The sequence below is a fragment of the Notolabrus celidotus genome, chromosome 18, assembly GCF_009762535.1.
Source record: "Notolabrus celidotus isolate fNotCel1 chromosome 18, fNotCel1.pri, whole genome shotgun sequence".
Lineage (NCBI taxonomy): Eukaryota > Metazoa > Chordata > Actinopteri > Labriformes > Labridae > Notolabrus > Notolabrus celidotus.
In genome coordinates, this window is record NC_048289.1 from 2,896,141 (window position 1) to 2,910,080 (window position 13,940).

The window sequence follows — 13,940 nt, forward strand, 5'->3', positions numbered from 1 at the left end:
GCCTGGTTCAAAAGACGAGTGTAGTCTGGATAGTTAATTTCTCTATCAGCACACACTGTACGGGGGTGAGTTATTCATAACTTGTTATTTTTGAAGATATTAAACTTACGAGTTTTCCTCATAATAAGGGCACAGCTGACTTGAAGGACAGGCGGGAACAGCTGTAGCTGTTAATGAGGAGGCTCAAAGCCCGCCTCTTTACCTCACACTAGTTTGGATGAAGCAAGGTTGAGTTATGCATTTTCAATATGGCACCCGCCGATGATCCGCTTCAAAAGTGGAAGTACTACAACTGCAGTTCATTGAGCGTCCACTTGAGGCTGGCTGCAGAAACACCAGAACCCACATACACACCCATTCAAAGATGAGGATCTTTACAGCAGAAATAAACATGTTTACAAGCTGGTTCAAAAAACAATTTAGTTCTGAATATCTAATTTCTCTATCGGCACACACTGTACGGGGTGATTTATTCATAACTCTGTATTTTCAAAGATATTAAACAGACAAGTTTTGCCCAAATAAGGACATGACTGACTTGATTGATAGGCAAGCACACTGTAGCTGTTAGCGAAAAGGCTAAAGGCCCGCCTCTTTACCTCACACTAGCTCGACAGAAGTTAGGTTGAGTTCAGCATTTCTAATATGGCTCCAACCAACAATCTGCTTCAATCCTGGGCTTCAGAAACAGATGGGTGACGTCATGGAAACCACCTCCATTTATGCCTGCAGCACAGGAGAAAGAAAACTAAAGAGCACACACAAAGGAGAACAGCACCATACAAGGTAGGGAGGCAAAATAACCCAACATTCATTACAAGTATACACTAATATAAGACCCACTGTCATTAAGGTGCAGTACAGTCTTGTATTGTGTGCTTATAGCACTTGAATTAGAATGGAATAAACTGTATTTGTCTACTATGTAGAAACTGTCCATCTCTTGATTCTCTGAAGAAGAATCCAGAGACTCTAAATACAGTCATAGTGTCCACAGAAAGAGGGTTTACTCTTTACCTGACTTGGAGTAAAGAACACTCTCCTATGTAACCACTTTCATCTGTGTGCACTTTCCTTACTCTAGTAATCAGCAGGGACAGCACAGCAGCTTTACATTAGTGATAGAGTTCAGGCTAAATTATTCAACCAACATATTTCACTAGCAAAACTGTTAAAAGAGGGAAATGTTGCAGGTTTAAACACTTGGGGCCTGATCTACTAAGATCTCAAATAACGAGTGCTATATTGGGTGTGCAAACTAAAAAATTGCACGTGCTATTTCTGGGCGTGTTGCGGGTGATCTACTATGATTGCGTGCGCAAATGATAAAAAGTGCAAAAGTGGAACGGACCGCCCTTAAATGAGGATTTTGCGTGTGCTATCGACTGTCACCATGGAGAGTTTTGGAGAGCAGAGTGGCCGTAAACGAAAATGAAGTTTGAAGCCATGGAGATGGAGGTTTTAGTGGAGGACTCAAATAAGCACATCAATGAACTCCAGCCGTGACATCTCAGCGTTTGTGGGATGCCTGCGAAAAGGTTGTCCATTGAGAATGACAGAGCAAAGAAAATGGACATACAGCGCATTGTGGACAAGTCCGCAGAGCTTAAGGCTCCTTTAAACAGTGGTGAGTAGGCCGAGTACTTCATATTGATTTTTTGTTTGTATGTGAAGATGTGGGCCGCTGTGCCAATTTGACTAAACTTAATAGCTATTGATACAGTAGATACAGTTCAGCCTACTGTGCTCTCATTAGTTGAAAAAGTTAAAGTGGGTGTCAGAATGAAGCGGTCGCTATCCGTGGTGCTGAACTGCTTTGAATTTGTTTTGTTTTATTATTATTATTATTACAAGAAAATGCAGTGTTGCAAGGAGTTTCTCCAAAGGTGATATGGCATGGCTCCTTTTTGTGACTGCCATGTGTGCGTAACGCTGTGCCAGTTTGCACCTGCCTTTCAAACGTGCTAAATATAGACGCAAAAACAGCGCCTGCTATATGCTTCAGGTTTGATAAATCACACTGCATGTGCTAAATGATTACATTTGCATCTCCTCCTCCCAGTATTTTGTGTGTTCTGATGATCTACATGTATTCTGCATATTCATGAAGGTAAACACGCTAAATGGATAGCGAGTGCTATTTTGCTCATTTGACAGACGCAATCCTCGGTGCTCCCGGTTAGTACGTCAGCTTTGCGTGCGCTATCAAGTTTGCACGTTTTTATACACGCAAACCTTTAGTAGATCGGGCCCTTAGTGTCATGAGTTGCTTAGCTTTTGTGTTGTATTTTCCTTGTTCTCTTTCTTCCTTGTGTTGTATTCCTTGTGTGTTTGTTTCCTGTTTTTAATTTGTAGTTATTTCTTCCTGTGTGTTAAGTTTAGTTTTACTTCCTGTGTTTTCCCTCCATTGTGTTCTGAGTGCTCCCACCTGTGTCTCATTTGTCTCACCTATGTGATAACTCCTGTGTGTATATAGTCTCTGTGTTTCCTTCCTTCTGGGTCTGTTCATTGTTTGTGTTGTGTGATCTGTGATGTGTTATGTTCAATCTAAACTCAGTGATACGTCTTCCTGTTTTCCGTGGATTTGTTGAGTATGTTTTTGTGTTTCCTCTTGTTATTTTTGTTAATTAAACCTTTTTTTGTTAATGGTTTGGTTCCAAACATTGACACTTGGTATAACCTTGATACCAAAGGTGCATTTCGACCAAGAGTTCCGGGTTCTTTTAGCCCCCAGATCTACTTTCCCCTGAACTAAAAGGTTCCTGTGCCCCCATTGTTGTCTGTATTCCGACCGTGGGCTGAAAAAAAAATTAAATGCACTACACCACCAGACCAGTAGAGGGCAGTAAAACAAAGAGGAATGCCATTCATCACAGATGACACCATAGAAGCAGACGGACAGGCAGGTATCATTATGAGCAACACAACAGTTAGCCTGTTAGCATGAAGAGACTCAGCTGGCGCTGTTTTAGATGGTGCTATATTTCATCACAGATGGATTCACTGAATCAACACATGAGAGGAGATAAACGCGAGTAGCAAAGACGTTTCAACACGGCTTTAAAATCCTTTTGAACTCAAAAAGCCGTGGCAGAGATCGGCCGGTGTTTTGGTTTAAACGGCGACCCTGTTAACTGGAGACTCTCAGCCGGATGCATCCCTCATAAACGTCTTTAGACGATCATTAAATATCTGATGAGGATATTCAGAAATCTTAATAAAAACTAAACTAGTTTGCATTCCCAGGAACTCCCTCTGTGTTTCAACAGCTGTGGAAACTCCACAAACACTGACACGTTCAGCTGAAGGTCTCCAGTTTACAGGGTCACTTTTAAAACCGTAACACCAGGAGAGACGCATTCACGGTGGGCTGAGAGAAGACTACTGTTACAAGCTGCTAAATCAAGAGAATCACAGCTTCTTCTTTTGAAAAGTACACACACATACAAAAAAGATAGAACAAATAAAAACTAATGAAAGAAAGAGAAATCAAGTGAATCACAGATGTGTGTGATGTTATTGTGGACGACGGGCAGAATAAAAACACTGCGGTTAATCTACCAATCAGACACGTTCAGCATTGCAGGCCCTGCCCCCCGAAAGTCCCGGGACCTTTGAAAAGTACCACCCCCCTAGCAGGGGCTTTTTAGGGGGGAGATTAACTACCCCTGAACTAAATTTAGACCCTGGTTCCTCCGGGCGAAAAACTGCAGAGGATAAAGGAGACTAAATCTGAATAGATGCTAGAATGAACTCTGATTTTATGATGTTGTCACTTCTTCTTCAGTCACTGATCTGAACCCTCCAGACAAAGCACAAACACACAATGTCTCACAAAGTTCTTGACGTCTTCAGAATTTTGCTCATCTCTTTTTCATGTTTTTGTTTTTGGTTATTTATCCTGAAACCTGCCTAATTTGTATTTTGTGATCTATTCCCTCCTCTCCTCTTATTTGTGCTGCATTCACAAACTTCATCCTTTCCTCCTCCTATCAGATGAAGAGCATGCAGCAGCACACACAGCGTTGTTGCATGTATTTCAGAGCGAGGATACATAATGTGTGTTGTTTGCTCGTCTAACATCCCACACCGAGCCTTTCGCAACTACACGCAGACCTTGCACATTATCCCGACATAACAGAGCGTACTTTGTTGTTGCATTTATGCATCAACTCAATCGGCGTTTCCACTGGCTCGAGGCTAATACGATAAAGTGTGTGATTTTCTGAGCAGCTGCCTCTCAGCGACTGGCCTGGCATTTGATATGCTAAACAAGAATCCACATACTAACACATGCAGACATATAGCTGCCAGCTTAGTTCAGGTGATTATCTGCAACTGTCCGTCTGTTCCCCTTCTTGCTCTGCTTCATTCTGCATGTGTCCCTGTGTGCATGTTTGTGCTTGAGTGTGTTTGTGAATGTGAGATGGCTAATGAGGTGGAGGTGGATGTCATCTTGTCAGGCCTCTAGTGATTGGAGAAATCTGTGACAGGTGTTTGCTTTGCATCATTTAATGTCTAAGCAGCAGATTTTCCATTCACTGGTCTCTGGAGCTGCTCGTCAGCGCCTCCTTACAGATAGTCTCCAATTTTATAAGGATGACCTCCACACTGACATACATGCACATTATGCAGAGGCAATTTAACCCCTGCTGTGAAAAGATCTCACAAACAGCTCTTTAAATTCCAGCTTCAGCCCGTGTAAATCCTCGGACATGCATACACATGCATTCCCACACGCAGAGTATTAAATAAGAGCGGCTGATTTGTTTCTGATGGTTTGTAAAGAACGCAGAGAATAAGCCTGCTTGCTTGTCCGCTGACATATTTACATCCAGCCGTACCTGCTCAGCTCTGATAGGAGAATTGTTGACATTTATTACGGCCATAAAAGTGAATGTGTGTTGTCAGAAAGATGTATGCCTCTCTTGTGCATCCAAGTGTCTTTTCCAGCAACCATTTATCATTTCAATCCTGCGCCCCCCCATAGATACTCATGTCTAGATTCATGAATACAATATGACTTCTGCTCTTGTTGTGGTCGAAACTGTACCAGTTTATTAGCTCCTGGAGTATGGGGCACCGTTTGAAAAGTTGTGCTCACTGAAAATAACAGCAACATTTCTCCACATTCAGCTCCAAAATGTCATAAAAATGTAGAGTGAATTTTAAAAGTCACTTTTTTTTATCACATTTAGAGGAATATATGTGATCTTCTTCACATTTAACTTTGTTGTGAAAAATATATTAAGTTAAAATCACTGTCAAATCCAAATGCTTAATATAAATCTAAATGTTAAATATAAATCTACATGTTAAATATAAATCTAAATGTTAAATTTGAATCTAAATGGTTAAGATTTCATATTTATAATTGACATTTATACTTAACATTTAGATTTATATTAAAAATTTAGATTTAACATTTATATTTATCATTTACATTTAATGTTGAACATTTATATTTATAGTAAACATTAAGATTTATATTTAACATTTATATTTAATGTTGAACATTTATATTTATATCAATCATTTAGATTTAGATTTAGCATTTATATTTAATGTTGAACATTTATATTTATATCAATCATTTAGATTTAGATTTAGCATTTATATTTAACATTTAGATTTAATGTTGAACATTTAGATTTATATTAAGCATTTAGATTTAGGTTTAACATTTAGATTTAAAATTTAGATTTAACGTTGAATATTTATATTTAAATTAAACATTTAGATTGAACATTTAGATTCAATGTCAAACATTTATATTAAACATTGAGTTTTATTTAACATTTATATTTATATATAACATTTATATTTACATTTATATTTAACATTTATATTTATATTTAAAATTCAGATTTATAGTTAACATTTAGATTTATATTAAACATTTATATCTGACATTTAGATATATATTTAACATTTAGATTTATAGTTAACATTGAGATTTCACATTGAACATTTAGATTTATAGTTAACATTTAGATTTATATTAAACATTTAGATTTAACATTTAGATTATATTTAACATTGAGATTTCACGTTGAACATTTAGATTTATATTTAGCATTTAGATTTACATTTCACATTTAGATTTATATTTAACATTTGATTTAACGTTGAACATTTATATTTATCATTTAGATTTAATGTTGAACATTTAGATTTATAGTAAACATTAAGATTTATATTTAACATTTAGATTTAATGTTGAACATTTAGATTTACATTAATCATTTAGATTTAGATTTAACATTTAGATTTAATGTTGAACATTTAGATTTAACATTTAGATTTAACGCTGAATATTTATATTTAAATTAAACATTTATATTGAACATTTAGATTCAATGTCAAACATTTATATTAAACATTGAGTTTTATTTAACATTTATATTTATATATAACATTTATATTTACATTTATATTTAACATTTAGATTTAAAATTCAGATTTATAGTTAACATTTAGATTTATATTAAACATTTATATTTGACATTTAGATATATATTTAACATTTAGATTTATAGTTAACATTTAGATTTATATTAAACATTTAGATTTAACATTTAGATTTATAGTTAACATTTAGATTTATATTAAACATTTAGATTTAACATTTAGATTTAACATTGAATTTTTTACAAAAACATTGAGTTTTATTTAACATTTATATTTATATATAACATTTATATTAACATTTATATTTAACATTTAGATCTATATTTCAAATTCAGATTCATAGCTAACATTTAGAATTATATTAAACATTTATACTTAACATTTATATTTAACATTTATATTATATTTAACATTGAGATTTCACGTTGAACATTTTGATTTATAGTTAACATTTAGATTTATAGTTAACATTTAGATTTATATTAAACATTTAGATTTAACAATTAGATTTAACATTTAGATTATATTTAACATTGAGATTTCACGTTGAACATTTATATTTATATTTAGCATTTATATTTATATTTAACATTTAGATTTATATTTAACATTTAGATTTAAAGTTGAACATTTAGATTTAGATTTAACATTTAGATGTAACAGTATTATTATCTTTAATACATTTGTAGCGAGATAAATAAATGTGATAACGTTTACAAATACTGCTCTTAATGTGATACAAACGTAACTGAAAAACGTGCTGTGATATTTTCAAAGACGGTTGGAGCTAAATGTGGAGAAATGTTGCTGCTATTTTTGGTGTGCACAACTTTACAAACAGCGCTCCATATTGGAGTGGCTTAACATATTGACTCGCCACAAAGAAAGGTTATTTTGTGTTGAATGGAGCTCTGACCTGTGAGGTTAAAAGGTTAGAGCAGTAAATACAGCAGCATGAAAGGGCCCATCTGAGTGTCTGTAAACTCGACTGTGCCTGGAGGGCAGCTCTGATTAGATAAGTGGAAAACCACAGATAGAAGGGGAGGAGGGGAGGAGGGGAGGGGGGGCATGAAGCTACAGTCACATTGAGCTGAGTCCACTAAAACTGCAAGCTGCCCTCTGGGAAAGACTATTCATGTTACTCTCCCACAGGTAATAATGTGGGAGTGGATTTGATTTCCCGCCCACTGGCATATTATTTTATGATGATGATGATGAGCTCAAAATTACCAACACAGTGAACACAGATGATTTCACACAACAAGAGAGCGTTAGCAGGGTCACCTTTTACACCGAAACACAGAGGGCATCTACGGCTGTGAGCTATGAAACATGTTGACTGTGTCCAACCTCAGCTCAATCACAGGATGACTGCAAATAAATAATGAGTGTCATTTTGATCCCAGTTTCAACTGTGTGTTAAATGAAAAAAAGTGGGTTTGAGCCCTGATTATGACATAATGACAGCAGTAATTTCACAGATTGGTCCAAACCCTTTGACAACAGTTATTAACTTTCACTAACATGAGCAACACCAGAGACAGACTGATCACACGTCATGTCAAATCAATCCACGGAAAAGAGTTCCGGCTGTCACGGCGTGGAAAAACTGAAGGAGGACCAAAGTGCAGCTTTAAAATAAAAAGCTTTTAATAAACAAAGGTACCAACGAAAATTACTAAAAGCGTCCAAACACTAAATCCAATAGGAAATGCTGGGGAAACACAGAGACACAGAACACAGGAGAGACGGACAATGATCCAACAATGGACAGGAGAAACAGAGGAACTAAATACACAGAGTGATCAACACAGGTGTGAACACAGGACACAGGTGAAACTAATGAGGGGAATCACAAGAGGAGAGAAACACACAAGGACAGGAAGTAAAAATAAAATGGAAACACAGGGTTTCAGAACTACAAAACAGAGAACACAAGACAAGACTAAGAAACACAAGACAGTACAAGAAGAGACATGGATCATTAAACACACAAGGGGACACAAAGGACAACTAATAAAGAATAAACAAGTGGATGAAGCATGGCAAGAAACACAAGGACAAAACTAAACTAAACATAGACCCATGAAACCGGCGCATTTAGCTTCTGCTTGTTGACAACATAGAAAAAAATGTTAGCTTCTGTTAGCATGCTTAATCAGCAGGTTAGGTACATTTTCATGTTGGATCCTGTCCAGCAATATGATGAAGGAGTGGAGCAGGTGAGAGAAACTTTAGGTTAGAGATCTCTACAAAGAAAGTTAAACCATGAGCGGTGGTGATGATAGCAGCAGGGTTCAAAGTTGTGACATTAGTTTCTTTTTAAAGGTGTGTGAACCACAGAGCTCAGAGAAGAAGGAGAGCTGAATGAGGACAGTTTCATGTTCAATCCACCACAACAGGCAGAGAAGAATCCATCACCATGGAACGATCACTGACGAGGAATCACTGGAACTATTTTTAAAATCTGTAAACATCAATCATTTAAATCAATGAAATCATCTTTAATCAATGTTTTTAACAACGTGTTTGTATCTTAAGTTATTAGCCAGGTAATAAGTGGGATAATGTATGGTTAGCAGGTAGTTAAGGGAAACAGAACCGAGACAGGCTGGTCAAGACCCCTCCGCTTTGTGTCGGGGTCTTGTCTCACCCTGTCAGGGTTCTATTTCCCATAACCACCTGCTAACCAAACATTATCCCTTACTTATGGAGAGGTGACTGTAAGACAGTGTTTACTTTTGATTATAAAGATTGAAACCATTATTTTTTAATTTTTTTTTTTAGTTTAGTTCATATCTTTTACCACTTTTATTATGTGCAATAAGAAGCTACTCTTTTTATGTCTTTGTCTTAACAGACTGCATGTTTTTTTCATAAAAAAGTAGATTCGCTCACAACATTAGCTAGCGAGCTAAATATCTGATCATGACCTGAAGATTTTTTTATGCAGTCCTGATTTGGGTCTGCACAGTGGCTCTTCACATTTTGAAAGGTTTGTACATCTCAGTAAATTAAATCTTAGCACGGGGTATTCAAATGTGATCATAGAAAGTGTAATTTCCAAACAACACAAGTGTGGCTAGTGAAAATGCTTATTGGCTAGTAACTTTGAAAGCTACCAGACACAGTGGCTGGGAACAAATGTAATGAGTAACTTATGTAAGTTAAATTAACTCAACTCTAACTCTTTGGCCATGGTTACATGATGTTTTTTAATTCTGAATTAATTATTCAGAGTTAAATAATTCTGAATTAAAGTATTCTCCTTCACGTTTACATTGAAATAGTGATTCTGAATTGAGGTTTACATTGAAAACACCATTAATCGTCCTTATTCAATTCTGCTTAAGGTCTGGGGGTTGGGAAGGGTTCTGATTGGACAGGGGCGGGCTTGATGTATTTACGTCTACCAGAAGAAAACAGACTCCTTCTTCTTTTATTTTCGGTTCCAACATGGAAGACCACACAATAAGTACAATTTTGGGCCCGAGCCGCTTTTGTTCTTGTGTGCCTTTGCTTTGTTGTACTCCTGCTTCAACAATTTCCACTTGTTTTTTTTACCTGGGTGGCGTCTCTGTCAGGGAAACCTCCTGACAGAAGTCCACATTTTTATGCTTCCGTCCATTAACTTTTTTCATGATATCCATTTCTTCTAAGGCTCCTATTAAATTAATAGTCTCGGCTCGAGTCCAATGCCTGCTTCTGGCGGCCATCCTGGAATATGTGCCTGCCAGCACGGAATATGTGCGTCATCGCAACAGGACAAGGGAACGAGCATGTGCAGAACGACCAGAATTAATTTAAAGCGGAATGAACGTATACATGATCGAGGAATTATTCAATTTAGATTTAAAATCAGAATAAACCAGACACTTACTTTGGATGTAAGTTTAATTCGGAATGGTAATTTTCATTCGAAATTAGGTGTTTACAAGGTCATTTTTAATCTTTTTAAAATGGATTCAACTTTTATTCTGAATTAAAAGTCTCATGTAAACGTAGCCATTGTTGGCTACCGGACTTCATTTGTGTTTATCAAGCATTTCAATTTCTACCTTTGGTCCAAGCAGCAACCTCTGGCCGGGAGAATTGAAGCCAATGCTTAAAGGCTGATTTATACTTCTGCGTCTCCCCTACGCAGCAGGGGCTGACGCAGACATGAGCCCCACATACTTGTGCGTCGGTGTGTCTGTGTCGCGCGGCAATTCTCCGCCGAAACGCCTGAGGGCAGTGTGGTCTCTCTGATAGCCGTCCGCCTGCTTCCGGTCCCGCTACGATCTCTGTTTACTTTTCCACAGAGATTCAGAGCGTGTTCTGTTAATCTACAGCTGATACATGTTGCTGTTTATCATACAGACATGATTACATGAAGAATAGAGAGGAGGAGATGAAATACACGGCCGATATGTGGCCGATGTCTGGGATCCCGGAAGTGTTGTAAATGCGGGAAAGACAAAGCCGTCGAGCGGACCAATCACAGAGCTTGTCAGCTACGTGCGTAGGCCTCGGCGTAGGTACGGGAGCTACGCGGACCCCCGGCGTAGGGTACGCCGTCGATTCAACGCAGAAGTATAAATCAGCCTGAAGTGTTAAAAACTGCAGTTCATCAAGTGTCCACTTGAGGCTGGCTGCAGAAACACCAGAAACCACAAGACGATCTTTGCAGCAGAAATAAACATGCCTGGTTCAAAAAAAGTTTGGGGCGCTGGTGGCCTAGCGGTCTAAGCGCCCCACATACAGAGGCTTCAATCCTCGTCGCAGGGGTCGCCGGTTCAATTCCCGGCAGGTCGACCATTTCCTGCATGTCCTCCCTCACTCTCTACTCCCCACATTTCCTGTCTCTCTTCAACTGTCCTATAAAATAAAGGCAAAAGACCAAAAATGTAACTTAACCCCCCCCCCCCGAAAAACAGTTTTTGTGCCGATGGAGAAATGAGCTATTCAGACCTAGTGTACGGGCGTGAATTTTTTCACAGCGCGGCAACTTCGAAGATATTAAGATTAAGAGGCACAGCTAACTTGATGGACAGGCGAACACCCTGTAGCTGTTAGTGAAGAGGCTCAAAGGCCCACCTCTTTAGCTCACATTAGCTCCACAGAAGTGGGAGATGCCACGGATACTACGTCCATTATCTATACAGTCTATGGTTTCACCTTGCTTCTGATTCCAGCTGGTCACAGACATTAAATGAATGGAGAGCACTTGAATCAGCTGTACACTGCAGGATAAAAACTGATCCTACTCATGCTTGATACAGGATGTGCATTTTTGTTGTTCTTCTCATTATGGTTTGAAAGGGCATTCATCATTTCCTTAAATAGACGTGAAGGGGAAGGTGCACAGCACATGAAGAAAGGATAACTGGAAACTGCATCGAGAGGTTTCCCCCTTATCCCTCCTGTGAGAGATGCTGATTGGGGACATATGCCAAAAACGCCTCCACTGGATCCCTAAAACTGTCAGCTCTTGAGGCGTCACGTAATGAGCTCAGCAGCTGCAGTGCCCAGGCAGCCGCAACACCACCATGCTTTCCAGTCCAGTTGAAACCACTAAACATATGGCATATTTCAAGCTGAGCACATGACAAAGAAAGGTAACTGGTAGGTGTAAATACAAAGAGCTAAAAATACAGCATTCATCAATGACATGATAGTTTAGACGTGAAATGTTAAAAGCTTTCTTCTCAAAATGGAAAAAAAAACGTCCATGAAAGACTTGAGAGATACATTTTTACTGATTTTATTTAAAAGGCGTACAACGAGGAAGGGCACCAAATGAACAAATGAGCTCCAACTCAGCTTCAAGCATTTTTATAAATGTACAGCAGGAGTGACCCTGTAAACTGGAGACCTTCAGCTGAACGTGTCAGTGTTTGTGGAGTTTACACAGCTGTTGAAACACAGAGGGAGTTCCTGGGAATGCAAACTAGTTTAGTTTTTATTAAGATTTCAAAATATCCTCATCAGATATTTAATGATGGTCTAAAGATGTTTATGAGGGATGCATCCGGCTGAAAGTCTCCAGTTAACAGGGTCGCTGTTTAAACCAAAACACCGGCCGATCTCTGCCACGGCTTTTTGAGTTCAAAAGGATTTTTTTTTTCTTTTTTCTTTTTTCTTTTTCTTTTCGTCTCTTTTTTCTTCTTTCCTCTTGTCTGCATATATATTTCTGGTTTGTGTCATGTTTGTCACAAACTGTCAAATATTAATGCAATTTATTCTTGCAGCAAAAGAAAAGAAAGAAAACCTTTTTCTTCTGTGCTTGTGACTGTGTGCATACAACCATCACCATCCCTCTTAGAACTCTGGCCTATCTTTTATTGACAGCTAATATCATGTTCTGTAAAAGAGGGCGTGCACACCTAGGTGGGCCAAAAAAAATAAGAGAAAGTAAAAGAAAGATTACATAAGGATATACAAAGGGACAGGGAAAGAGAAGGAGAGAGACCTAAGACACTAAGAGTTGAGTTCAAAAGGATTTTAAAGCCGTGTTGAAACGTCTTTGCTACTCCTCTCACGTGTTGATTCAGTGAATCCATCTGTGATGAAATATAGCACCATCTAAAACAGACCAGCTGAGTCTCTTCATGCTAACAGGCTAACTGTTGTGTTGCTCATAATGATACCTGCCTGTCCGTCTGCTTCTATGGTGTCATCTGTGATGAATAGCATTCCTCTTTGTTTTACTGCCCTCTACTGGTCTGGTGGTGTAGTGCATTTACATTTTTTTTCTCCATACGTCACTGGCCTGATTTGCACAATCCTCCAGGACTTCAGCCCGCGGTCGAAATACAGACAACAATGGGGGCAAAGGAACTTTTTCGTTTCTGAAGGAGTAGTTCTGGGGGCTAAAAGACCCCACAACTTCTGGTGGAACTGCACCTTTACACACCCCTTCAAAAGCTCATATTAACAGCAAAGAGGAACATGTTTACAGCCTAGTTCAAATTGGTCTAAATAGCTTGACCAATTTGAACTTTTTGGTTCCAGGGTAAAGTAGTTTTGGGGGCTAAAAGACCCCGGAACTCTTGGACGAAATGCACCTGTAGATAAACAGAACGTATACCTGCCTGTCTGTCTGCTTCTATGGTGTCGACTGTAATAAATAGCATTCCTCTTTGTTTTACTGACCTCTACTGGTCTAGTTGTGTAGTGCATTTACATTTTTTTTCTCCATACGTCACTGGCCTGATTTGCACAATCCTCCAGGACTTCAGCCCGCGGTCGAAATACAGACAACAATGGGGGCAAAGGAACTTTTTCGTTTCTGAAGGAGTAGTTCTGGGGGCTAAAAGACCTCACAACTTCTGGTGGAACTGCACCGAAACACACCCCTTCAAAAGCTCATATTAACAGCAAAGAGGAACATGTTTACAGCCTAGTTCAAATTGGTCTAAATAGCTTGACCAATTTGAACTTTTTGGTTCCAGGGTAAATTAGTTTTGGGGGCTAAAAGACCCCGGAACTCTTGGACGAAATGCACCTGTAGATAAACAGAACGTATACCTGCCTGTCTGTCTGCTTCT

General features: G+C 38.3%; 1 protein-coding gene across 4 annotated transcripts in view; it reads left to right on the plus strand.

Moving 5' to 3' along the window:
- Positions 1-672: 672 nt before the first annotated feature.
- Positions 673-13,940, plus strand: part of LOC117830221 (urotensin-2 receptor) — a 129,846-nt gene continuing 116,578 nt past the window's right edge. For 2 of the 4 annotated variants that reach the window (XM_034708251.1, XM_034708250.1), the window contains exon 1: positions 11,922-12,008. In XM_034708251.1, the coding sequence (XP_034564142.1) occupies positions 11,996-12,008 (13 nt within the window). In that variant the 5' untranslated portion in view covers positions 11,922-11,995. Of the gene's footprint in view, positions 787-8,322; positions 8,457-11,921; positions 12,009-13,940 lie in introns of those variants that run through there. The other 2 variants (XM_034708253.1, XM_034708252.1) reach the window with 2 other exon arrangements.